We start from the raw sequence: 21082 nt of genomic DNA, 5'->3' as shown, positions 1-21082 counted from the left end.
AGGGGTTAAGAGCTCTTGCCAGCAGAAGGGTAGGGGGTGGAGGGGCGGAGACACTGTGACAGCCCTGCGGTTCCCCCAGGCACATCCTTCCCACCGCACCCCAAAGGAGATGACAATCCCCCCCTTTTTTGAACTTTTTTATTAATATATTTTTTTGTTAAATTTCTTTGTTTTTTTTTTCCTGCAAGACTTGGTGTTGGCGGCACTGTTGTATAACTTCAATCCCAAATTCCATGAAATAGAAATCAGAAGTAAAGGTTGAGAGGGGAGGAAGGAGGGAGGCAGGCCAAGGAGTAAACAGTTTGACTAGAAAAAAAAGAAGAGGGGGTGTGTGGTGGGCATTCCCGGGCAAGGCCATTCCTTGAGGGAGGGGATGGCAGGCAGTCTGCCTATGCCTCATGCAGGGGAGGGAGGAAAGAGCTCCCTGGGGGTGAGTTAGTCCCGGGGATCAGCCACAACCTCTCCAGGGCTCTCCACCCACACCCACCTCTCAGCTGGGGTCTGCCTCCCGCCTCAGCCCTGCTGTGGAGAGTGTGTGAGAGATGGCTTCCCTTGATGGCCTCCTGTCTTCCTGTTTCACGAGATGGTCGTGTGATGGGGGCAGGGACAGGACCCATTGGGAGGCTGCTTCAGCTGCCACAGCTTCTGCCGCTGCCCTGTGTCCCAGCGCCTGCTCTCCTGCCTACTCCAGTCCCCCCCAAGTGCCAAGCCCACCGCCACCACAACTGCCGGAGTTGGGGAGTGGGGTCCCGGCTGCTGCGCCCCCCTAACCCTCTACTGTAGAAGTGTCTCCTTCAGGCCCCTTAGGAATTGAATCAAAGGCCACAAGTGAGTCCAAAGCAACCGATAATAAACTTCTAGGGGGACACAGAAGGGTGGGCGAGGTCACAGGGTCGGGGGCAGAGTTTGAGAGGTGGTGGACCTGGGTGTTGCTTGTTCCTTTCTGTATGGCACCCCGACGTGGGGACTGGAGGAGGGGCTGGCCGTGCTGAGGAGAGCAAGAGGGAGCCGCCAGGCAGTTCCTGTACTTTGCACTCTCTCCCCTTGTCTCCCCCAGGGAAGGACGGGCTTAGGCAAGGACTGAGCTCAGTGCGTGGACAGAAGAGCAGGCCCTCCAGGGCGGGAGGTGGCAGCCCAGAAGCCTCAGGGGCTCAGCCAGCTCTTGGCTGGGCCACGCTGGGCCCGCCCCCCAGCCACCTCTTCCCCGTGGTCTTCCTCCTTCGCAAGAGACTCCTCAGGACACCAAACCCCCATTCTCAGCAAAGTTTAGGTCTAAAGAAAAGGTGGGGAGCATGTGGGGCAATGGTCTGACTTAGAGTTGTGTGTCTCAGAGACAGGAGGGAGAGCGCCTCTGAGAGAGAAAAGCCCTTCGTATGTAAACAATCTAGAGAGAGAAGGTGAGGAAGACAGAGGGAATGAGAGGATCCCAAAGAGAGGGGAGGAAAAAGCAAGAGATGGAATGAGAGAAAAGAAAGGGAGGAGGGCGGACCGGCGAGAAAACAACCAGGAGGCGGGAGAGAGAGAGGCAGGTCACGGGGTGAAGAGGCAGGCGACTGAAGCCAGAACTGGGCCAGGGAGCAGCCTCAGGTGAGGAGCTGGGAGAACAGGAACGCCAGGCTGAGGTCCAGGAGGGCCACGGCTCCCACCACCAGGGGGTTGGCAGCTCCCTAGAGAGACAGAAGGGGAAGCAGGCTGAGTCCCTGGGGGCCAGGGCCAGCGCTAGGTCCCAGCTTCCTGGGCTGGCTGCAGTGGCCAAGCCGGAGGGTCCTAGGCACTGTCCTGCAGAGGCGGGGGCGTTACTTTGTATTGCAAAGCTCCCCACTTCCCCTGCCACCCTCTCCACACTCCTCCCACCCGTGTAGTCTGTGGCCCAGGCAGACGGAGCCCGGCCTCAGAAGCCGACATTGGCGGCGCCGTGTGCTGCAGTGAGGCGGAGGGATGAAGGGGTGAGGATGTGGTTGCTAGGAAACAGGAGAGGGCCTGGAGTCCAATCAGCATAGAGGGTTCTGGGGAAGCCCCGCCTCTCCCAGTTTTCTGCCTCTTTTCCAATTTCTCTTCTTCCCAGGAGAGGGAGGGAGAGACAGAATAGGGAGGGAACGATTTTTTCCTTTTTTATTTCTGGGCACCAAAGAGAGAAAGTGCGGAGGTGGCAGTGGGGGTGGAGTAGGAATCTGGGGACTGGAAATGATATGGAAAGAGAACAGAGGCAAATGTTCTGGCTCTGCCGTTAATCACTAGTTGGTAACCACGGACAAGTTACTTTCGGAGCTCCGGGCCCCAGTTCCCCTCTCTGCCAAACGAAGGGCTTGGACCTCATGGTCTCTATGGCTCCTTCCAGCTCAGAAGGTCTGGAAGGTGGGAGGTGGTCCAAGACTGGCCGGGCAGAGAGGAAGCTGAGTTGCAGTCAAGGCCCCTCAGAGATCTGGACAGGATGGGAGGCAAGGCTTTGGGGAAGAGAGGGCACACACTGGGGACGGAGGGGGTCTCACCGGCTGGGCAGGCCTCTCGGTGGCAGCCGGCTCCTCGAGTTCTTCCAGCAGGCACCCAGCAGCGGGACCCCTCGAGGCTGGGCCCTTCAGCACTGGCGTGGCCACAGGCTCAGGCTCCGAGCCTCCTGGAGCCCTCAGCTGGGGCAGGGACTCTTCATCTTCCCCTTCCTCCTCTCGAAGACTTCCTGAGCTGTCGCTGCAGCCTCCAAGGAGGGGGGAACCGTCTCTGGGTCCTGGCCCCTGCATCCCGGCCTCATCCTCAGCCTCATAGCCAGCTAGTTCCTCCACCTGCTCCCCCGGGCCCCCCCACTCCTCGGGCCACGCTTTGGGGCTGGCGAAGGGACCCCAGTCCCCTCCGGGAGGCAGTGGGCTCCGGCAGGCAGGGGGTCGCCAGGGTTGGCGGGAGGAGGCAGGGCTGCTGGGCAGTTCGGGGGAGCCCTCTGAGGGTGTCAGTCCATTCTCGTACACCCCGGGGCTGTCCTCATCCAAGGGCTCCGTGTCGGAACCTTCTGAGTCTTGCCTGGGTCTGCGGCCTGGCAGGGATGGACGGGAATCAGCGGGGCCTCACTGGCCTTGGGCTGGGGGCTCACAGCCTTAGCCCCACCACCCATGACAGAGAACTGCCCAGGAATCTGCTGCACCCCACCCCCACCGGCCCATAGCTGCTCCCTGCCAGACCCCAAACCTCCCATCACCCTATTTCATAAATTCCCAGTCCCACACCCCAGACAACCGGGCCTGGCCCCGCCAACCGCCCCCTTGGACCCTCACACCTCCCCAGTCCCCCCTCCAGGGCTTCCCATCCCCGCTGCTCCACACCTGAGCCGTTCTGGTTCCCAGGGGGTTCGCCCTCCTCTCACCTGGGGCTTCTAGCATGGGTTGCAGGTCCTGGGCTATCAGCTTGGCCATCCGTGCTGCCTCCACGGCCTTCTCAGCAACGCTACTGGCTGCCACTGCTTTTAGGAGGGCGTCGGCGGCCCTGTCGGGTCCCAGGGACAGGGACTTAGCAGACCTCCCCTGCAGCTCCATATCAGCCCCCACCCAGCCCTTCAGCCCCTCACCCCTGCCCTGATCCCGCCATATCCTCCTGAGCTGAGCTCCTCACCCTTGCTTTCCCCCTGCCTGCTGCTCCCTCCCTGCACAGGCCGGGGCTGCTTCTGCCTGCTCCGGACCGTGTTCGCTGCCATCACACCCTCCTGCTCCTCTCACACCCTCTGCCATTAGGGCCCATAGTAACACTTCCTTCTTCCAGCAACAGGGGCCTCGCCCTCCAGTTATTCCGTTCCTGTCCTGCTCCCTTCCAGGTGACAAGCAAGACCTCTGTGCTGGCACATCCTCTGCAGGCGGCCCGCAAGGTGCCTGCAAGCTCTGCCTGCTGCCCTCTTTGCAGCGGGGGCTTCCTGTTGGTATCAACCCCTTGCACACTCCCCGGGGTCACAGGTTTCTCTGTAGGGTCCGGGGTACCATCCTGTACTTGCATCCCGGCCTTTCCCACCCCCTGCCTGGAGCCTCCCTTCCCCTCTCCCCTGCCTGCTCTCCTTGCTTTTTAAATCCTACCTCCTCCAGCATGGATTTCCTGACATGAGCATTTCCCATCTTGCTTTTCTTCAGCCTCCTTTGTGTTCACATTGTTCTCTCTGCCACTCCGCCCCCCTTCCCCACCTCATGCTTTTCTGAGCTCCTGCACTGGAGCAAGGTGGGACTCCTCTGCTGTGATCCTGTGCCTGTGTTCTCACCATTGTGACTCAGCCCCATCCCCTCCCGCCCTGCTCCTCGGCACAGCGACCCTGGCAGCAGCATCAATCTTCCCCCTCTTAGTTGTAGTTTTTCGGTTCTCCCTGAGGTTAGACACTTCCTCAATTTCCCCTTCCCCTTTATTGTCTGCTGTTAAGAGTGTGTGTGTGTGTGTGTGTGTGTGTGTGTGCCTGACTGAAGATGGAGCACAAGAGGGGCAGACAGACGTGATCAGGTGCCTTTGTCATGAGCTTGCATGGCTCCAGGCCCAAGAGTCTCTGGCTACAGACCTGTTTTATCTGACTTAGGAAGGCAGCCTGGGTGGAGGGTGGGGCTGCTCTTGTCATCGAAGTCCACCTCTTACCCACGTACTGTTTTATGTGCTATGGGGGAGATATGGTCGGTCTCCTGTCCTCAAACCTGGAGGCTCAGGGACCTCGAGGGCCTGCTTGGAGGGACCTCAGAGAGCCCTGCCCTTCTGTCTTGGGGTGTTCAGGCTGAAACGGAGCAGGTCTGAGTCTGGGGCAGGGTGTGAGGATCAGTCTTGGGTTGCACCAAGCTCTCTGGCAGCCCTGAAACTGGCTTTTTTGCAGATGGAGGATACGGATGATCAGATCCTAGGCACGGCCTTCATCTGTGCTCAGGCACCAGGCCAAGTGCAGGCTACCTGACAGAGGCACCTGCTCTGGAGGCTCTGCTGTTTCCATGGCAGCTGGCAGCCAATCAGGGTTGCCAGGCCTGTTGCTGGGGAGACCAACCAGCCTCTTCCCACTGTCTGATCCTCTAGTTACTGAGATCAGATTTTCCTGCACATGCCTCCACCCTCTCCAGCCTTAAATATTCCCCGGTGCTCTGCCTTCCCCCTTCCCTGGCTTAGCGCAAACACCCAGATGCTCAGAAACATGTACAGATGCACAGTCCCTGGGTTTCATACGTTCACACACACACACAGAGGCACCATCATACAAACCCACAGGAGCCTACTGGAGAGATCCTCTTCTCCGACCCTCTGGAATAGTTTCAGATGCAAACAAAATTCCTCAGCCACGCCCCCATGTCTTTTAAAGAAAAGCCAACGTATAAAAATTCAAATGTGTGGGTTGTATAAATCAAGGGCCTCTGAATCTCATTACAGATGGATTTCTGGCTTGCTTTCGATCTGTGCTATCTAATTCAATACTCAAAAGCCATGTGTGGCTATTAAGCACTTGACATGTGGCCAGTCTGATTTGAAATCATGTGTTGTCAGTGTAAAATACACACCAGATTTCAAAAACTTGGTCTGAAAGCAATGCAAAATATCTCAGTAGCTTTATATTGACTACAGGTTGAAACGATAATCTTTTGGATATACTCATACTGGTTTAAGTAAAAATATATTATTAAATTCATTTTACCTGTGTATTTTTTTTTAAAAATGTGGCTATGAGGAGACTTTGTTACATATTTGACTTATTTTCTTATTGGACAGCACTGCTTTAGACAGCAAGCTCCTGGTGTGGAACTGCAATCTGATTTGCAGAAAGGAAATTCCATTTACAGACAAGCCACCTCCTCCTCCTCTCACATCTTTAGCCATCCGATGAAAGAAGGCAGAGGATGTAAAACCGGGAGAGACCATCTTTTCAGGTGGGTAAGTCAGGCGGACAAGTGAGAAAGTGAGACCTCCCCCAGGCCCAGGGTTGAAATGGTGTCAGCCTAGGATGTGGTTAGGAAGGGACACTCCCTCCCTGTTCTGCCCAGGGCTGATGTTCAGGCCTGAAAGCTGGACCGGATGCCAGAGTCTTCCCACTAGGGACACGTCTGAGTTCCAGAAAGGCCTTTGGGCCTGTACAAAGCAGTGCCCGTGGCTACTTCCACACACAGCAGTGGGACACACATCACCACACAGAGGATCCTGAGACACACGTGCAGTCTTTGCCCTCCTATGCAAAGCTGCCCACGATGACACCCACATCCACCTGTAGCCTCACATCTAAACACCCTCGATCGCCCAGAACTACTGCGGCCTAGTCTTAGGCCTGCTCTCCCCCTCCAGGCCCTGGGCCTTGGGCCTCGGTCCTCCCTGATGCAGCTCCTCCTGCCTTGTCCCCAGCACACCCTCTGGCCTCTCTGCCAAGCTTTGGGCTCTGCACTCCCCAGATGCCCACCTGGCAGCGGCGATCTCCTGGCGCTGGCGGGCTGCGCTCACGGCTCGACGCGCGCCCTCGACAGCCCTGTCCACCTTCTCCTTGACTTTGCCACGCCGAAGAGCCAGGGGCAGGAGGCTGCGGACGCGCCCCCCGTGCACCAGCCGGTTGCGCTTGTACTTGCCCTCCTCGCGGGAGCCGTCGGGGCGGGTGGTGCGCCCGTATCCGTGCCGCCGGTTGCCTAGCCACTCGCCCTCGTAGCGCAGCCCGTTGGAGCGCTGGCTCACGCCGTAGCCGCTGCGCCGATCGGCGCGCCACTCGCCCGCGTACACCTCGGTGGCAGAGCCCTCGATGAGGGCGGGCGGCGCTGGGGCCGGCGGCCCGCTGGCCTCGGAGCCCGGGGGTCCCGTGCTGCCCACTTCACTGCTCACCTCGCTGCGCAGGGAGCCCCGCTTGCTGCCCAGGGAGCTGCGGCGCCCGCCTGCCCGGAGCCCGCTGAGCAGCAACGAGCGCCGGAAGAACCCGCCGGCCGCTGGGGTGCGCTTTCGGGAGGACGCGCCGTCGGCGTCCCCCGGCCCGGCCAGCACGAAGCCGCCCCTGGAGCCCGAGGCCGGGCTGCCTCCCTCGTCGCCCGGCAGGGGCAGAGGCGGGGGCGGCGTCGGGGGGTCGCTGTGGCCGGAGTCCAGGGAGGTGCGTCGGGGCGAACGCAGCAGCGCCGCCTGATGGTAGGGCACACTCTGGCGCACCCCGTAGCCGTGGCGCTTGCCGGACTGCCACTGGCCCTGGTAGGTGCCTGCGGGCGGGAGGGGATGGGAGACACAGTCAGACCTCGTCGCTGGGCTGCAGGCAGCCCCGGTCCCGAGAGTGGGAGGTGGGGGGGCCCTGCTGGGTGGGCAGGGGTGGGTGACCAGCGGAGCAGGGAGGCACGTGGCTCTGGGCAGTGGCGGGGGTAGGGGGAGTGACGGGGCGAGGAGGAGGCACACACAGGCGGCCCAGAGGGCGTGAGGGCCACCTGACAATATGTCTACGACAAACACGGGGCAAGCCACCCGCACCACGACGGGCAAGCCCTCAGAGGAGAGCAGCGAGGGCGTGTGGGCTGAGCAGGGATGCTGGGCGCCGGCAGGTGGGGAGGGGCAGGCAGACAGCAAGGGGTGAGGGCGGGCAGACGGGGACGAGGGAGAGAGACGCACGAGGATGGCAGGGGCGGGCGGTGGCGGGAGAGGGCAGAAGGGCGGGGGAATGGGCGCCGGGGTCGCATATGGCTGGGGGAGGCGTTTGGGGAACAACGGGGCGCGGGGCATATGGCGGGGGGTGGGGGGGAGGGCGCCGGCGGAGGAGCAGACAGACATCGGTGGGCCGGGCCGCGCACCTCCGTCGGAGTAGGTCTCGGTGCCGTAGCCGTCCTGGAAGCCGTCCTTCCAGAGCCCGGCGTAGCGCAGGCCGGACACGCTCTCCCACACGCCGCTGCGCCCCTTCAGCCCGCCCAGCCACTCGCCGCGGTACGTCCAGCGGCTCTTGCGCTCCACGCCCAGCCCTTCGCGCTTGCCCTGCTGCCAGTGGCCCTGGTAGCTGTGTCCGCCGGGCCCGGTGAAGACGCCCAGTGACTCGAAGCCGTGCGCCCAGCAGCCGCTGTACTCGCCCTGGGCGCCGGGCCCCGTGCACACGCCGTAGCCATGTGCCCGCCCCGCCTCCCAGCCCCCCACGTAGCAGCCCCCGTCGTCAAAGTCGAACTTGCCCCCGGGGGACATGCATGTAGTTGGCGCGGCCTCAGCCCCCCGGTGGCTCAGCGCATCCTGGGGCTGGAGAGCCGGCTGGGGGCCTGGGAGCCGGGCGAGGCCTGGGGGCGGGGGCACTTAGACCGGGGCTGGGCGGGGGGCCCCCAGCGCGGGCAGGCAGGGCCGGACCCTCATCCTGAGTGGCTGCGGAGAAAGACGAGGTGGGGGGAAGGTGGTGAGCGAGGCCCCTCCTCTGCCCGCCGCTCCCTGGCCGGGCGTCTCCAAAGCCTCAGTACCGCCCCCCAGCCGCCCCCCTCCGCCCCCGGTAGCAGCTCCCAAAGCTTTGGGGGGGCCCGGAGGCTTCCCCATCCCTCCCTCCCTGTAGAGACTGCAAGCCCCAACCCCAAGCGGGCGTCCCACTTCTCCAGCCTAGAACCCCAAAGCGCATGGAGAGGATGGCAGTTTAGGGGTCCCAAGAGGGGGCTGGGCAGACTCTTCCACCCGCTTCCCAGGTGCTGTCAGGACCCCTCTGCTCCGGTTCTCTGACTTCTCTGGCGAAGCAGGGGTGGGGGTGGGGTAAAAATGTTGGGGGGGGGAATCAGACAAGGTGGGCAGAGAGAGGGTTCCTCTGGGGGAAGGTTGGGGACAGGGGGTGGCTATGAAGGGGAAAGGCCAGGGTGGGGATGGGCAGACAGGCAGGGAGGGGGCCGGTACTCACCCTGTGGGCTGAGGCTCAGGCCGCCTCCCGGGCTCAGCATCCATGGCTGGACACCTCCACTCCCACCTCGCCTGGACAAGCCAAGCCCCCTCCCCTTCCGGAGAGACCGCTCCACCCCAGACAGGGGAGGTGGGGAGTCGTTGGAAGAGAGGCCCCTCTCTCTCGCTCTTTCCAGCTGAAGGAGCAGGCTGATGGAGTGGGGGGCGAGGCAGCGGCAGGGGTGGAGGGAGATGAGAATAGTGTAGGGGAAAAAAAATCTGTCTTGGATGGAGACAGGCAAGAGGAGCTGGAAGCTGGATGGGAAGGGGGAGGGGGCTAGCGAGAGGGGGTGTTTTTAATTATTTTTTTTCTTCTGATGGTTGGGAGAGGAAAAAAAAAATCAAAATTCCGATTCCATCCGAGCACAAATCAATGTTTGCTCCATTCCAGCATCACGGGGGAGGCTGGACCAGGCAGATTTAAAGGGGCAGAGAGAGGAGAGGAGAGGGTGGAGAGAGGAGGAGGCAGATGAAGAAGATGGGGAGGGGGAAAGCCCAGGCAGAAAGGATGGGTGCCCGCTAAGCTGCAGTGTAGGGGAGGCAGGTAGGGAGCAGAGGGAGAGGCACTGAGACCCCCAGGGCGGAGAGAAACCCTGGCCTGCAGGCAGGGAGTGGGGTGAGGTGGGGGGAGGGAGGGAGAGGAGCCAGGGGGAGGAGACTGGGCTGAAGATGGGGAGGCAGGGGGAGGCCCAGGCCGGGCGGGGGAGGAGAGATGCCGGTGAGAGGAATACAAAGAGAGAGGTGCAGGGGTGAGCACCAAGGAGGGGGGTGGCTATCGCGGGCGTGGGGGGCGGGAGACCCGGTCTGGTGCTGGTGAGGGATGGTTCCGCGGGGAGAGCAGGGGAGGAGGGAGGGAGGGGAAAGAAATAGATATGGAGAGAAGGGTTGTGAAGGGAGGGAGAAGGCGCTGCAGAGGGCAGGGCAGGCGTGGGTATAGAAATGCAGGCAGGAAGAGCCCAGATGGAGACAGGAGGGCCGGAAGTGGTGTTGGTGGGGTCCAGGCGGGGAGCGTGAACCTGCCAGCAGCTTGGCTGGAAGCCAGGCAGCCTTTGGGCCTGGATGCGGGCGTCCAGGGAGCCCACGACCGACCGAGCGCCGAGCGCCGCACTCCGTTGTGCTTTCTCAGGAAGCTTGACCGGGGCCCTGACCCGAGGGTGGGGTGCGGGGGGGGGGGCTGGCACCACCTGTGCTTTTCCAGGCCTCCCCAAGATCCACCCCCAACAACTATTGCTCCCTGGTTCATGCTACTGAAGAGGAGGGGTGTGCTATTTTAAAATGGGGGAGGTAGGGTGGGGGTGGAGGGTGGGGTCGTGTGTGGTGATGCCATGAAGACCCTGGGGGCTTTGGAGGTCTTCTCCTTTGCGGCTGTTCAGCAAAAATGCTGCTGCACACAGCTGCGCAGGCCCCTTGAGCAGTGAGAGGCTTTCAGCCCACCATGCCTCTGTCCAGCCTCAAGCAGCAGCCCCTCAAGCTTCTGTAGACTGTGCGGCTCTGTCCACCCGTCTCTAAGCATTTAGGAAGGAGGACACATGGCAGGTTAACAGTCAGACCCAATACTTGCTTTTGCTTCCTAAGAGACCTGCTCCACTGCTCCCCTCCCAAGCCTTACTATACGTTGAGAAGGCCCAGAGTGGGAAGTCAGTCGCCAGAGGCCACACAGCAGAGGCGGCAGAGCTAGGATCAGGGCACTGGATGCCAGATATTTTGAGCCCTGTAATTCCTCTCAGGATCCCATGTACTTCTGAGACTCAGGGGCTCCATTTTGAGTTCTTGGCGGGGGTGGGATGGGGTGGGGTGGGAAATAGAGAGCGTGAGGTTTGGAGTAAGCAAGATTTCCCTCGCTCTAAGTTTTCACTAAGTTTCTATGACATTGGAAAAAAAATGTCAATGTTACGTCTCCAGGTCAGGGACCGCATCTTATAAATGCTAGCACGGTACAGGGTGGGTAAGGGTCCACTGGGGACCTGATGGTTGATGGAGAGCTCCTGTGTCATTCGTTTGTTCATTCATTCATTCATTCATTCAGCTCTCCATCAGGCATTGCGGAGTTTACCATGGGCTAGGCCCATTGCTGGGAGCTAGGGATCCGGTGGTGAACGGCGTGGTCCTGCTCTCACCTAACAGAGAAGGCAGACAGCTAACCAGTGCCAGTGCCCTGGCAAGCCCATGGGCTGGGAACAGGGACTAGGGCCGGAGCTGAACTCCCGCTGCTCCCCAGGGAAAGAGGCAGTGACGGTGACTCCGAAAGGGAGCTCGGGGGCAGCTGCGGCTGTGTCAGCTGTCCTTAGATAGCTACCCCTCCCTGCTTCTCGTGGTGCCTCGTCTTACTCTGCAGTTAAGACCCCTCTTTTCTCCAAGAAAGGGAGAATACAGGAGAAGCCACGCCAAGCCATGGGCACAGCACAGACCCGAGGAAGCAGGTATAAGTGGAAGTTGGGGCGGTGCTTTGTGCCTGTATTTGAAGTGGAAGTTAAAACAGGGGGGCTTGCTGAAGTGCCGAAGTCTCTGACAGCAGCTGCGCGGAACATGTGAGACGCCAGCCCTGGGGGAGCCAGCCTTCCGGCCCTGTCCTCTTCTGTCCTCACATGTCCTCCAGTCCCCCTCTCAGGGCAGGAATGCTTTTTTTTTTTTTCTTCCAAGAGCTCACTGGTTTGTTTGGCCACCATATGCCCATGTTCAGATGTCAGGGCCAAGGGAGCTAGCATTACATGGAGTGGCTCTGTGCTGGGAGCCAGGTTCTGTGCTTGGCACGCTGTCTGGATGACCTCATTCACTCCTCACAACCAAACGGAAACCGGGAGCCATCCAAGCTGGGGACCAGGAGCTGGGCTTCCAAAGATGGACAGACCTACGGCTGCATCCTGACTCTTCCACCTTTGAGCGGGGTAAACCTGAGCGCATCGCGTAACCATTCTGATTGGCAGCCTGCGTGTATCTCGGGGATATCATGACCTACTCCATGGCTCATGGTGAAGATGGAGATGATCACGTGCAAATTGTGTGCATGGATAGAATGTATGCTTATTAATGGAGGGCGGACTACTTGGCCTGGTGCCCAGTGCATAGTAATAGCGGCTTGAAAATACATTGGCAATTGGCCTGTTTTAGAGGTAAGGGATCAGGGCCCTGGAAGTTAATTAATTTGTCCAGTGTGGCACAGCTAACCTATGGCAGCCCTTGGTGCTCAAGTTCATATGCACTCACAGATGCCATTTTATAAAAGCAAAGTGGGAACATTGTAGAAATTTGGAGAACACAGTACAATACCAGGAATACAAAGGGAAATCACCGTGTAACACTGTATGACACTCGGTACATTCTCAGAGCCGCGTCCATGCATTTTTACTTAATATAATTGGCTAAATGCTGCACATGAGATTTTGCATCCTACTCATTCACTTGGCTTTACGTGGTAAGCATTTTTTTTCACGTCGTTAAAAACCTCCCTGGATCTTGAATGACTGTGTAATATTCCCCTGTTTGGAGGCACCATATTTTTTTTTGTTTTTTTTTTTACTATTTTAGTTTAGCTCTTTTATGCTGTCTGCACTTTTTTGTTGTTAAAAATTAATCTTTGTGTACAGATCTTTGTATCTCTGACTTTTCTTTAAAACGTTTTATTCTTGAAAATTTCAAAATAAGCCAAAGTAGATAGACTAAACAGCCTCTGCCTACCTGCCCATCCCCTCACTTCAGCAAGAATCACTCTTGGCTCACTTTATCCCCCTCCACCACCTTTACTCAAATTCCAGGTCTTCTGTGGTGTCAGTCTCTCGATTTCTTGAAGTTGGACTCCTTCTTCTTCTTCTTCTTCTTCTTTTTTTTTTTTTTTTAAAGAAGATTGATTTATTTATTTGAAAGGCAAAGCTACACAGAGAAAGAGGGACAGACAGAGAGAGAGCTTCCATCCACCACCCTGGTTCGTTCCCCAGATGGCCTGCAGTGGACAAGACGGGGCCAGGCCAAAGCCAGGAGCCAGGAATTCCATGATGGTCTCCCACACGGATGGCAGAGACCCAAGTCCTTGGGTCATCACCTGCTGCCCTCCCAGGCAGAGCAGCTGGGACTTGAGCTGGTGCTCTGGTATTGGATGACGGTGGGGCAAGTAGCGGCATAACCCACGGCATCACAGCGCTGGCCCCTGAAGTTGAATTCTTTTTTTTTAAACAAGTTTCTTTATAAAAAATTTATTTGTGTTTTTACCCGAAAGACAGAGTTACAGAGAGAGGAGGAGAGACACAGAGAGAGGTCTTCCATCCACTAATTTATTCCCCAAATGGCCACAAAGGCTGGGGCTGGGCCAGGCCTAAGGTGGAGGTTTAACCTGCTGTGCCACAACGCTGACCCCTGAGGTTGGATTCTTAACAATACAATTATTAGGTCCCAGAATAGAAGGACTTTTTAAGATTTTGCCAGAATCACTTGAATGAATTTAACTCTCACAGGTTATGAATGAGAATGCTGGTTTCATTGCACCCTGATCTATACTGGCCTTTATTTGTAACACACACACAGATACTTAGACAAGGATACACACACACACAGATGCTTGGACATGGATACACACAGGGACACACACACTTACAGATAGATGTGGATACACACAGGGATACACACACACATATCCATTTTACCATATTGACAGCTGAAAAGTTCATTCTTTGTATACATCTGAATGATTGACAGGCTTCTTAATGAGAAGACATCTGATGACTGTAAGGATGCTGGCACCTCGTGGGGACCCCTGCTGGGGCTGTGGGGTAGGGGCTGCATCTTTCCAGCTGCGCTGGGATCATTTGGCTGCCCCCTGCCCCTAGAGCAGGGAGGAGTTGCCCTCCCCTGCCTCATCTTGTGGGCCGCCAGGGGTCAGGAGAGGGCCAGAGATCCTGCCCGTGGGAGCAGGTGATAGTGGCCAGCAGCCAGACACTGCATTTCCTCTGTCTGGCCACTGCCAGCTAGATGCACGGGTCCCCTCTGCTCATCGGATCACGATTCCAGAATGTTCTGTAAGACCGCCCTTCCCTGCCTGTCCCCACCTCTCATTTTCCCAGGTTTGGCTGGCTGAGAGGGGCAATGGCCTGGCCGAAACCACACTGGCTGTGAGATCTTGGTTTTGCTCTTTCTCTGTTCATGTTTCCATGGGAGCAGAGGTTTTTACCGGAGGTCCATTGACTGAGACACAGGGAAGGGCCCCAGGGACTGTGGGCAAATGGGACATGCATATCGCTTCTCTGCCCCTCTGGAGAGAGGACAATGTCCCTCAAAGCCCAGCATCTGCTACGGTGCTCTCCTAAGCCTGTCTGCTTCCTGTGCTGGTGCGAAGAGATCCGCCTGGTACTGGACCTTCCTCCTCGTCGGTGGGGCTGAGGGCAGAACCTGGATCTGCCCGGGGTGGGATGGAGTGCGGAAGGGGAGGGAGGATGATACCGTTGCGACCACTTGGGCTGTCACAGGGCCACGTGGGATCTGAATGAACAGCAAAGGACCCTCCCTCTTGCAGAGGTGCACGTGCTGTGTGCTTTCAATGACTGGCCTGGGGATCAGGGGGTCAAGGGAAGCATGCCTGAGCCTAGGTGAGTGGGGTTGGAGCCCACTCCTCTGAGCCAGAGTCGGGGATGTGGCCAAGACACCCAAGAGGTGGCCACCAGCCACGTACTGCCTTCTGGGGCATTGCTCTAGTCTTTTTTTTTTTTTAGATTTTCTCCAAGTCTTTTTTTTTTTTTTTAAGATTTATTTATTTATTTGAAAGGTATAGTCACAGAGAAGAAGAGGCAGAGAGAGAGAAAGAGAGAGAGAGAGAGAGAGAGATCTTCCATCCACTGGCTCACTCCCCAAATGGCCACAATGGCTGGAGCTGGGCCGATCCAAAGCCAGGAGCCAGGAGCTTCTTCTGGGTATCCTACGTGGGTGCAGGGGCCCAAAGACTTGGAGTATCCTCTATTGCAGTCCCAAGGCATAGCAGAGAGCTGGATTGGAAGTGGAGTAGCCGGGACTTGAACCGGCATCCATATGGGGTGTCGTCACTGCAGGCGGCAGCTTTACCTGCTATGCCACAGCGGTCAGCCCCTTCCTTTGCCTTAACCCCATGCAAATGTGTGTGGGAGGTGGAGTTAGGACCCTCAAGATTCCCAGAGCAATGCAGGCTTGACCTACAGCTGCAAGAGGAGCTGGGGGCTTGGAGAGGCTGAGTCCCACAAAATCACGCCTCTTCAGCGGCCGGTTTATATTTGTAGATAAGGCCACCTGAAGAAGCAGCAAACTGGGATCATTACCTAAATCCCTATCTGGCAGCTGCGGGGAGAGGAAGAAGCTGGAAGAGGCCTGGCGGTTAAACTACAATTACAGCACACACGTGAGTGCAGGAAATCCCGCTCAGGCTTCGCGATTCTTCGTTTCTGATGCCTGCTCTGGACTCGGCAGCTCAACCATTTTATTTCCCAGGGTGCAATTTTTACCTCTCGCAGCTGCAACTGCTACTTCTCACAGCATTTCCTTATTAAATAGGAAATTAGCAGGTGTTAAAGACAGTTTAACATCTCCTTGATTCTTCGATAAAAATAGAAAAGTCGAAAAAATATTTTAAAAGTGGCATCTTCGAAGAAAAGTGGGAGCAATCGTTTGAAATGATGTGTGCTGAGAATAAGTGTGGGAGATCCCGGCGGCTCTGAGCTACGTCTCCGGGTAAAGAAGCTTCTCTCTGGGCGTCTGGCTCAACGACTAGGACGCTGCTTGGGACGTCCACATCCCATGTCCGGGTGCCTGAGTTCGAGTCCGGGCTCCACTCCTGAGTCCAGCTTCCTGCCAATGGGCACTCTGGGGGGTGGCAGGTGTTGGCTCAAGTACTTGGGACCCTTCCAGGCATGGGAGATTCTGAGTTCCTTGCTCCCTTTGGCCTGGCCCAACTGTGGCTGTTATGGGCATTTAGGGAGTAAACTAGTGGTGAGAGGTCTCTCTTTTCATCAGCCTCCCAAATAAATAAAATTTAAAGAAAAGAAACTTCTCATTCTGCCTCATGAAGCTGGCAGATGCCCTGCCCTTCCTCTCCTTAGCCCCGATCTGATGCCTCCGTCTCGCCATGACAGTCGCAGACCCAGTTCCCAGTGTTTGAAAGCTCCTGCCTCGCACAACTGCTGGGCTCTCACCCAGGGCACCTCGCAGAAGCTCCCTGCAGTCCCTGCCTCCTGACACAGTGGCCCCAGGACAGTCTTCCCATCAGTGCTGTGGGCATTGACCATGACATTGACTGGACCCGGGATTCTTGTTGTTTTGCAGATAACATGGGAGACAGTGGTGCTGATGAACTGATTCCCGGAAGGCTTTCCATGCAGCAAGCCCTGTGATAGGCATTCTACGTGCAGAGTGTCACGTAATCCTCAGCGACTTTACAGAGCAGACTATTACCACCCCACTGTCCAGATGAGAAGGCTGTGGATTAGAGAGCTTGGTAACTCCTCAAACCCTGCCCTTGCTGGGAGATGGAATGGATGAACAACCAGACAGTTTCACTCTTCTCTCCCTAATCGCACCCATAGCTTGCTTTCAGCCTGGGAAGACTTGTCCCAGCAATGCGGCTCTGTTTGTGAAGCCCCCTGCCCGGCCCAGGAGAGAGAGAGAGAGAGAGAAAGAGAGACAGAGAGAAAGAGAGAGAGAGAGAGAGAGATCTTACATATGCCGATTCACTCCCCAAATGGCCACGGTGGCTGGGCAGGGCCAGGCTGAAGCCAGGAGCCCAGAACTGCATTCGGTTCTCCTACACGGGTGACTGGGGCCCACCTAGTTGGGATATCATCCTCTGCTTTCCCAGGCACATTAGCAGGGAGCTGGATCCAAAGCAGAGCAGCCAGTACTCAAACCAGTGTTCACATGGGAGGCTGGTGTCGCAGGCGGTGGCTTAACCTGCTGTACCACACCGCCCGCCCTGCTACCTGCCTCTTGAACTGTGAGAGATACTTTTCTGCTGTTAATAAGCCAATCAGCCACCCAGTCTGTGGTGTGTCACCCCAGCAGCCCACGCTGGCTAAGCCATGCTGTCAGCCCACCAGGAGGGTCTTTGGGAGGACAGAATTCTGTCCTCTTCCCCACTCTCAATCCTGGGGCCATCCTGGTCCTACAGAGGAGCTGGAGGAACCCCTGGTGGTCGTCTGCTGGCCTGGCTTCAAGGCTGTGTGGCTGCTGGCCTTCCTGTGGACCTGGGGATCCTTGGTGCCTCAGGTTCTGACCTGTGGCTTCTGAGGAGGCTGCCCTTGGGTCCCTGACACCGACAGCCAGACCTTGCTTGCCATGGCCTCCTGCTCATTGAATCTCTGGAAAGATCTCTTCCTGCCTGGTCAGCACTCCGCTTATGCCGGACAGGAGTCGTCCTGAGTATGTGCAGAGTGACCCTTGACATTCATCCCTCTGGGGTACATGTCCAAGGTCAGAATCCCATCCTTGGAGACAGGCTTCCCTTCATCTCCAGCCCTTTGCTGATAAGCTAAGGAAAAGGAAAAGTAGGGTGACGTCTGCTGCACTGATGGTGGTGCCTCAGCACCGCTCCCCTGCCAGAGCTGACTTAGGGCTGGACTGGGGGTAGCGTGGCTGCTTTGCAGCAGAAGGTGCTACGCAGTTGTCGTAACGTGAATGCTGGGGCCCAGACACCGCACCCAGCTGCTCCGGGGCCTGGTATGGTTCCCACCACAAAGTGCCACTGTTTCATTTAATAAATTAAGCATTCGACTCAGCACATTCGAAGACCAAGTGACTCATTTCTATTTCTGGCCTTTAGACACCAGTGACCGTGGTGGCCTCAGGTTGTGATGGAAGGATGGCTTAAGGGGTGGCAGCAGTGAGAGGCACCCCACACCCTCCCCAAGAGACCCTTAAGCAACTTGGAAAGGCTTCTGACGGCTTTCACCTTGGCCAATGATGCACCAGGCCACTGGTCCTTGTTCTAGGTTCAGATTAGACTTCTAGGTTTTTGTCTCCACAAGCTTATCTTTGAGCCCTCTCCTATCCGTTCATATTCTCACCCATTCCTGGATCACCCTCCAAGCAGAGCAAGTGCCTCCTTCCACTGAGATCCTGTAGGACCCGGTTTCTGCTGCAGCTTGCAGTGCTGGGCATTTGGCTTAGTGGCTAAGCTGCTGATTGGGACATTTGTGTCCAATATCAGAGTGCTTGGGTTGGAGCCCAGCTCTGGCTCCTGACGCCAGCTTCCTGCTGAGGCAGACCCTGGGAGGCAGTGGTGATGGCTCAAATAACTGGATCCCTGCCACCGGTGAGGGAGACTTGGATTGAGCTTGTGTCCCCTGGCTCTGGCCCCAGCCCAGCCCTGGCAGTTGCAGGCATTTGAAGAGTGAACCAGCAGATGAGACTCTCTCTCTCTCTCTCTCCTTCTTAAATTCAAAGAGAACGGCTTCTAATGAAGCTCAGAAGTTTCTTCCCTTGTCCCCACAAGGGATTGTGCTGCCCACACCCCTACCCCAAAACCCTCAAGGGCAGGGCCCATCCCCTACCCCCAGCAAAGCCTGACTTGGGCCGAGGAATAAAAAGCAGAAGTCTGTCGCATGACCCTGGTGGAGGGGGTGCGGCTGGAGCCCTGGTTCTCTGGATTTATTCTGGAATTCAAAGCTCTTCCAGCCACATCCCCACCCTGGGAGGGGAGGAAGCAGGCAAGGAGAGGGCAGCTGGGAGCGGGGAGCCCTGCAGAACCACGGTTAGGAAATCTGGTCAGAAAGGAGTGGAGGAGGAAGCCCAGAAGCCCCCAGGGCTGGGCTGGGCCCCCAGCGCTCAGGGGCAGAGGCCTCCGGGAGGGTACTTGGGCTGGAGCTACCCTCCCTTGGGAGTGCATTCGTGCTCTTAGACTCCATTGCCAGTGGGTGTTGTATCTGATGGGCCTTGGGATGGCAAGGGCAGGAAGCAGGGAAGGGGAGGGAAGCCAGGGCGAACTCTGATTTGTTGGCAACTCACCTCTCCATCCCACCCCTCCTCTGTGCACACGGGACCTGAGTGTTGGGCCTGGGGCAGTGCAGGAGCCACTCCCCAGCCGTGGCCTCTCAGGCTTCCAACCTCCGGGGACTCTTCCAGGGCCCTGGAGCAGGCGGCTGGGTGCAAGACTGCAGACACCTCGGGGAGCCTCATGGCTGGGAAGTCTCCAAGCTGGGAGGAGGAAGAGGACACCTGTCCCCGCTCTCCGCAGGATGGGAACTGGCTCCCGTTCCCCTGCCCTGGCTCAGCCACCCAGTGTCTGCGCCTCCAGGTTTCACCCTTTCCGGACGCATCTCCATTCCCTTCCAGAAAAGCGAGAGTGGCTGTGTGTCCCACATGCTTTAGCCTTGTACCCAGTCACATAGTGTCCCACTTTGCTGGGGGAAGAAAGGGCTGTGCTTAGCGGGGAGGGGAGAGGCATTCAAGAGGACCCGTGGACTCGCTGCGCGATTCTGCCCCTGCCAGCCTCACGGGCTGCAGACGGAGGCTGGCTGTGAGGGCCTGACGGTGAGAGGTGGCGGAGAGCCCCCGGTTAGAGCTGCTCAGCGGGGGTTTCAGCTCTCCAGGCACAGGTAACAAAGGCCTCGGACTCGGACGGACGTCAGGGGCCTTCCAGAGTCTCCCATGGTGCTCTTCATTCAGTCGTGTGGATGGCAGTTGCTGAACGGATGTTGGCATGAAAGGCACTGGCAGGAGAGGAGGGGAAACACCGGGAGACAGCCCTCGTGGAGGGAACCAGGACCGGCTGCAGGCCAGGCTGCGGGGCAGGTGGGCAGACCAGCAAGCATAAGGCATGGCAGGGAGTCCCAGAAGCGCCAAACACGGCACACGGCTGGCGACCCAGTTCTGTGTGTCAGATTGTCTATACCGACACATTCCGGAACACTCTGGCATTTGGGTTCTCCCCATAGCATGGCACTAACCAAGTCATATTTAGCCTGTGGGCACTCTGACCCAGAGCTTCCCTTCTATTATTCTTGTATGCAGCCAGTTGAGCTGTATCTGGGGGATGTCACTTTGTATTCTATTTTCAGAATGTTCTAAGAATGGAGGGGTCAGCTCGAAGTCTCTTCTCCCCATGGTCATCACAGCACACGTTGTACAATGCAAATCAGATGTGTCACTTCTCTGTTCGAACCCGCGAGGTCAGCGAGACGATCTGGAAGCCTGACCCTCTCTGCCTTACTTCCTCCCCCCTCCCACCCTCCCTCCCACCCGCTTTAGCCGCCCTGGCCCCCTTGCTGGTCTTTGAACCGTGCTACGCGTCCTCCTACCTCCAGCCTCTGCCTTGGCTTTTCCTGCTGCCTGGAACATTCTCGCCCCCCCACTTCCTACAGGTCTCTGTGCACCTGTGGCCTCTTCAGAGCGACCTTGCTGAGCTGGCCACTGCAGCACACACCCCAGGCCCCTTCGCCGCACTGCGTTTCTCTTCCGGACTGCTCTCAGAGCTGCCCCTTCTGTTCTGCCTCCCTCCACCCGAACACAAGCTCCTCGAAGGCATGGGCCTCCTTCTCCTTGCTGCTGTGTCACCCGCACCTACAGCAGGGCCTGGGCCGGAGGACGGGGATGCGGGACATAATCACTGAATGCAGTGATAACTCACAATGGCGTTGAAAACACCCACAGCGCTCTCTGCGCCTGCACGGCAGCTCAGGAGGGCTGACCCTGGCTGTCACGCTCGGCTCAGCCCCTGCAAGAGCTGAGGAGGTAGAGGGGGTGGGGTGGGGGAGGGAAATTCACCTGCGCCTGCTACCCGGGAGGGCAGAGTCCACCAGGAGGACATCTGCAGGAGCAGGGACCCCCCAGCCAGTGCCCAAGTGTGTTCTGTCTTCAGACACAGGGTCAGGAGGGAACAGCGTGGGAAGGCATGCCAGGGTTCAAGGGGGCCCAGGGGAGGTGATTGATGGCCAGACGGGAGCAGAACTATCTCCACGCTTCCATGCATGGGTGGGAGGCCCAGGCACCACATCAGACCCTGTCCTTAAGTTGCTCACCCTCCTCCCCCCAAACTCTCACAAGAGCACGTTGCACCTGATTCCCGCGCCCCCACCCTTCCCCTAGTGGTGTCTCCAGAGCTGTCAGGCTCAGAAGAGTCGCCCCCATTCGGTTCAGACTCAGGTCTCTGCGCGGGGCTGCCCTGTGGGTTGCAGGGGACGGGGGCGTGGACGTCTCCAGCAGGTGCGGTTCAGCAGCTGCTGGAAGTGACTGGAGTTTGGAGGCGGGCGCTGGGCCAACTGCAGCCCACCAGGCCAGGTCTCGCTGCCACCTGCTTCCCCATGACCTGGGAGCC

General features: G+C 57.9%; 1 protein-coding gene across 1 annotated transcript; it reads right to left on the bottom strand.

Annotated features, from left to right (window-relative positions):
- Positions 1 to 122: 122 nt before the first annotated feature.
- JPH4 (junctophilin 4) lies at positions 123 to 9488 on the bottom strand. Its single transcript, XM_051822699.2, has 6 exons — positions 8789 to 9488; positions 7725 to 8274; positions 6374 to 7145; positions 3350 to 3468; positions 2490 to 3022; positions 123 to 1667 (listed from the first exon to the last, which is right to left on the bottom strand). The coding sequence occupies exons 2-6, from the start codon at positions 8101 to 8103 to the stop codon at positions 1584 to 1586; spliced, it is 1887 nt and encodes a 628-aa protein (XP_051678659.2). The 5' UTR covers positions 8104 to 8274; positions 8789 to 9488; the 3' UTR covers positions 123 to 1583.
- Between the last annotated feature and the right edge of the window lie 11594 nt (positions 9489 to 21082).

The sequence above is a fragment of the Oryctolagus cuniculus genome, chromosome 12 (assembly GCF_964237555.1).
Source record: "Oryctolagus cuniculus chromosome 12, mOryCun1.1, whole genome shotgun sequence".
Lineage (NCBI taxonomy): Eukaryota > Metazoa > Chordata > Mammalia > Lagomorpha > Leporidae > Oryctolagus > Oryctolagus cuniculus.
The sequence above is the reverse complement of the archived record's forward strand: the minus strand, read 5'-3'. Positions and strand labels throughout refer to the sequence as shown.

Coding starts and splice junctions, on each gene's coding strand:
- JPH4 (XM_051822699.2), bottom strand. CDS start 8,103: ATGTCCCCCGGGGGCAAGTTCGACTTTGACGACGGGGGCTGCTACGTG. Junction 3,469..6,373: donor CAGGAGATCGCCGCTGCCAG/GTGGGCATCTGG, acceptor GGGACCCGACAG/GGCCGCCGACGCCCTCCTAA. Junction 1,668..2,489: donor CCGAGAGGCCTGCCCAGCCG/GTGAGACCCCCT, acceptor CTGTCTCTCTAG/GGAGCTGCCAACCCCCTGGT.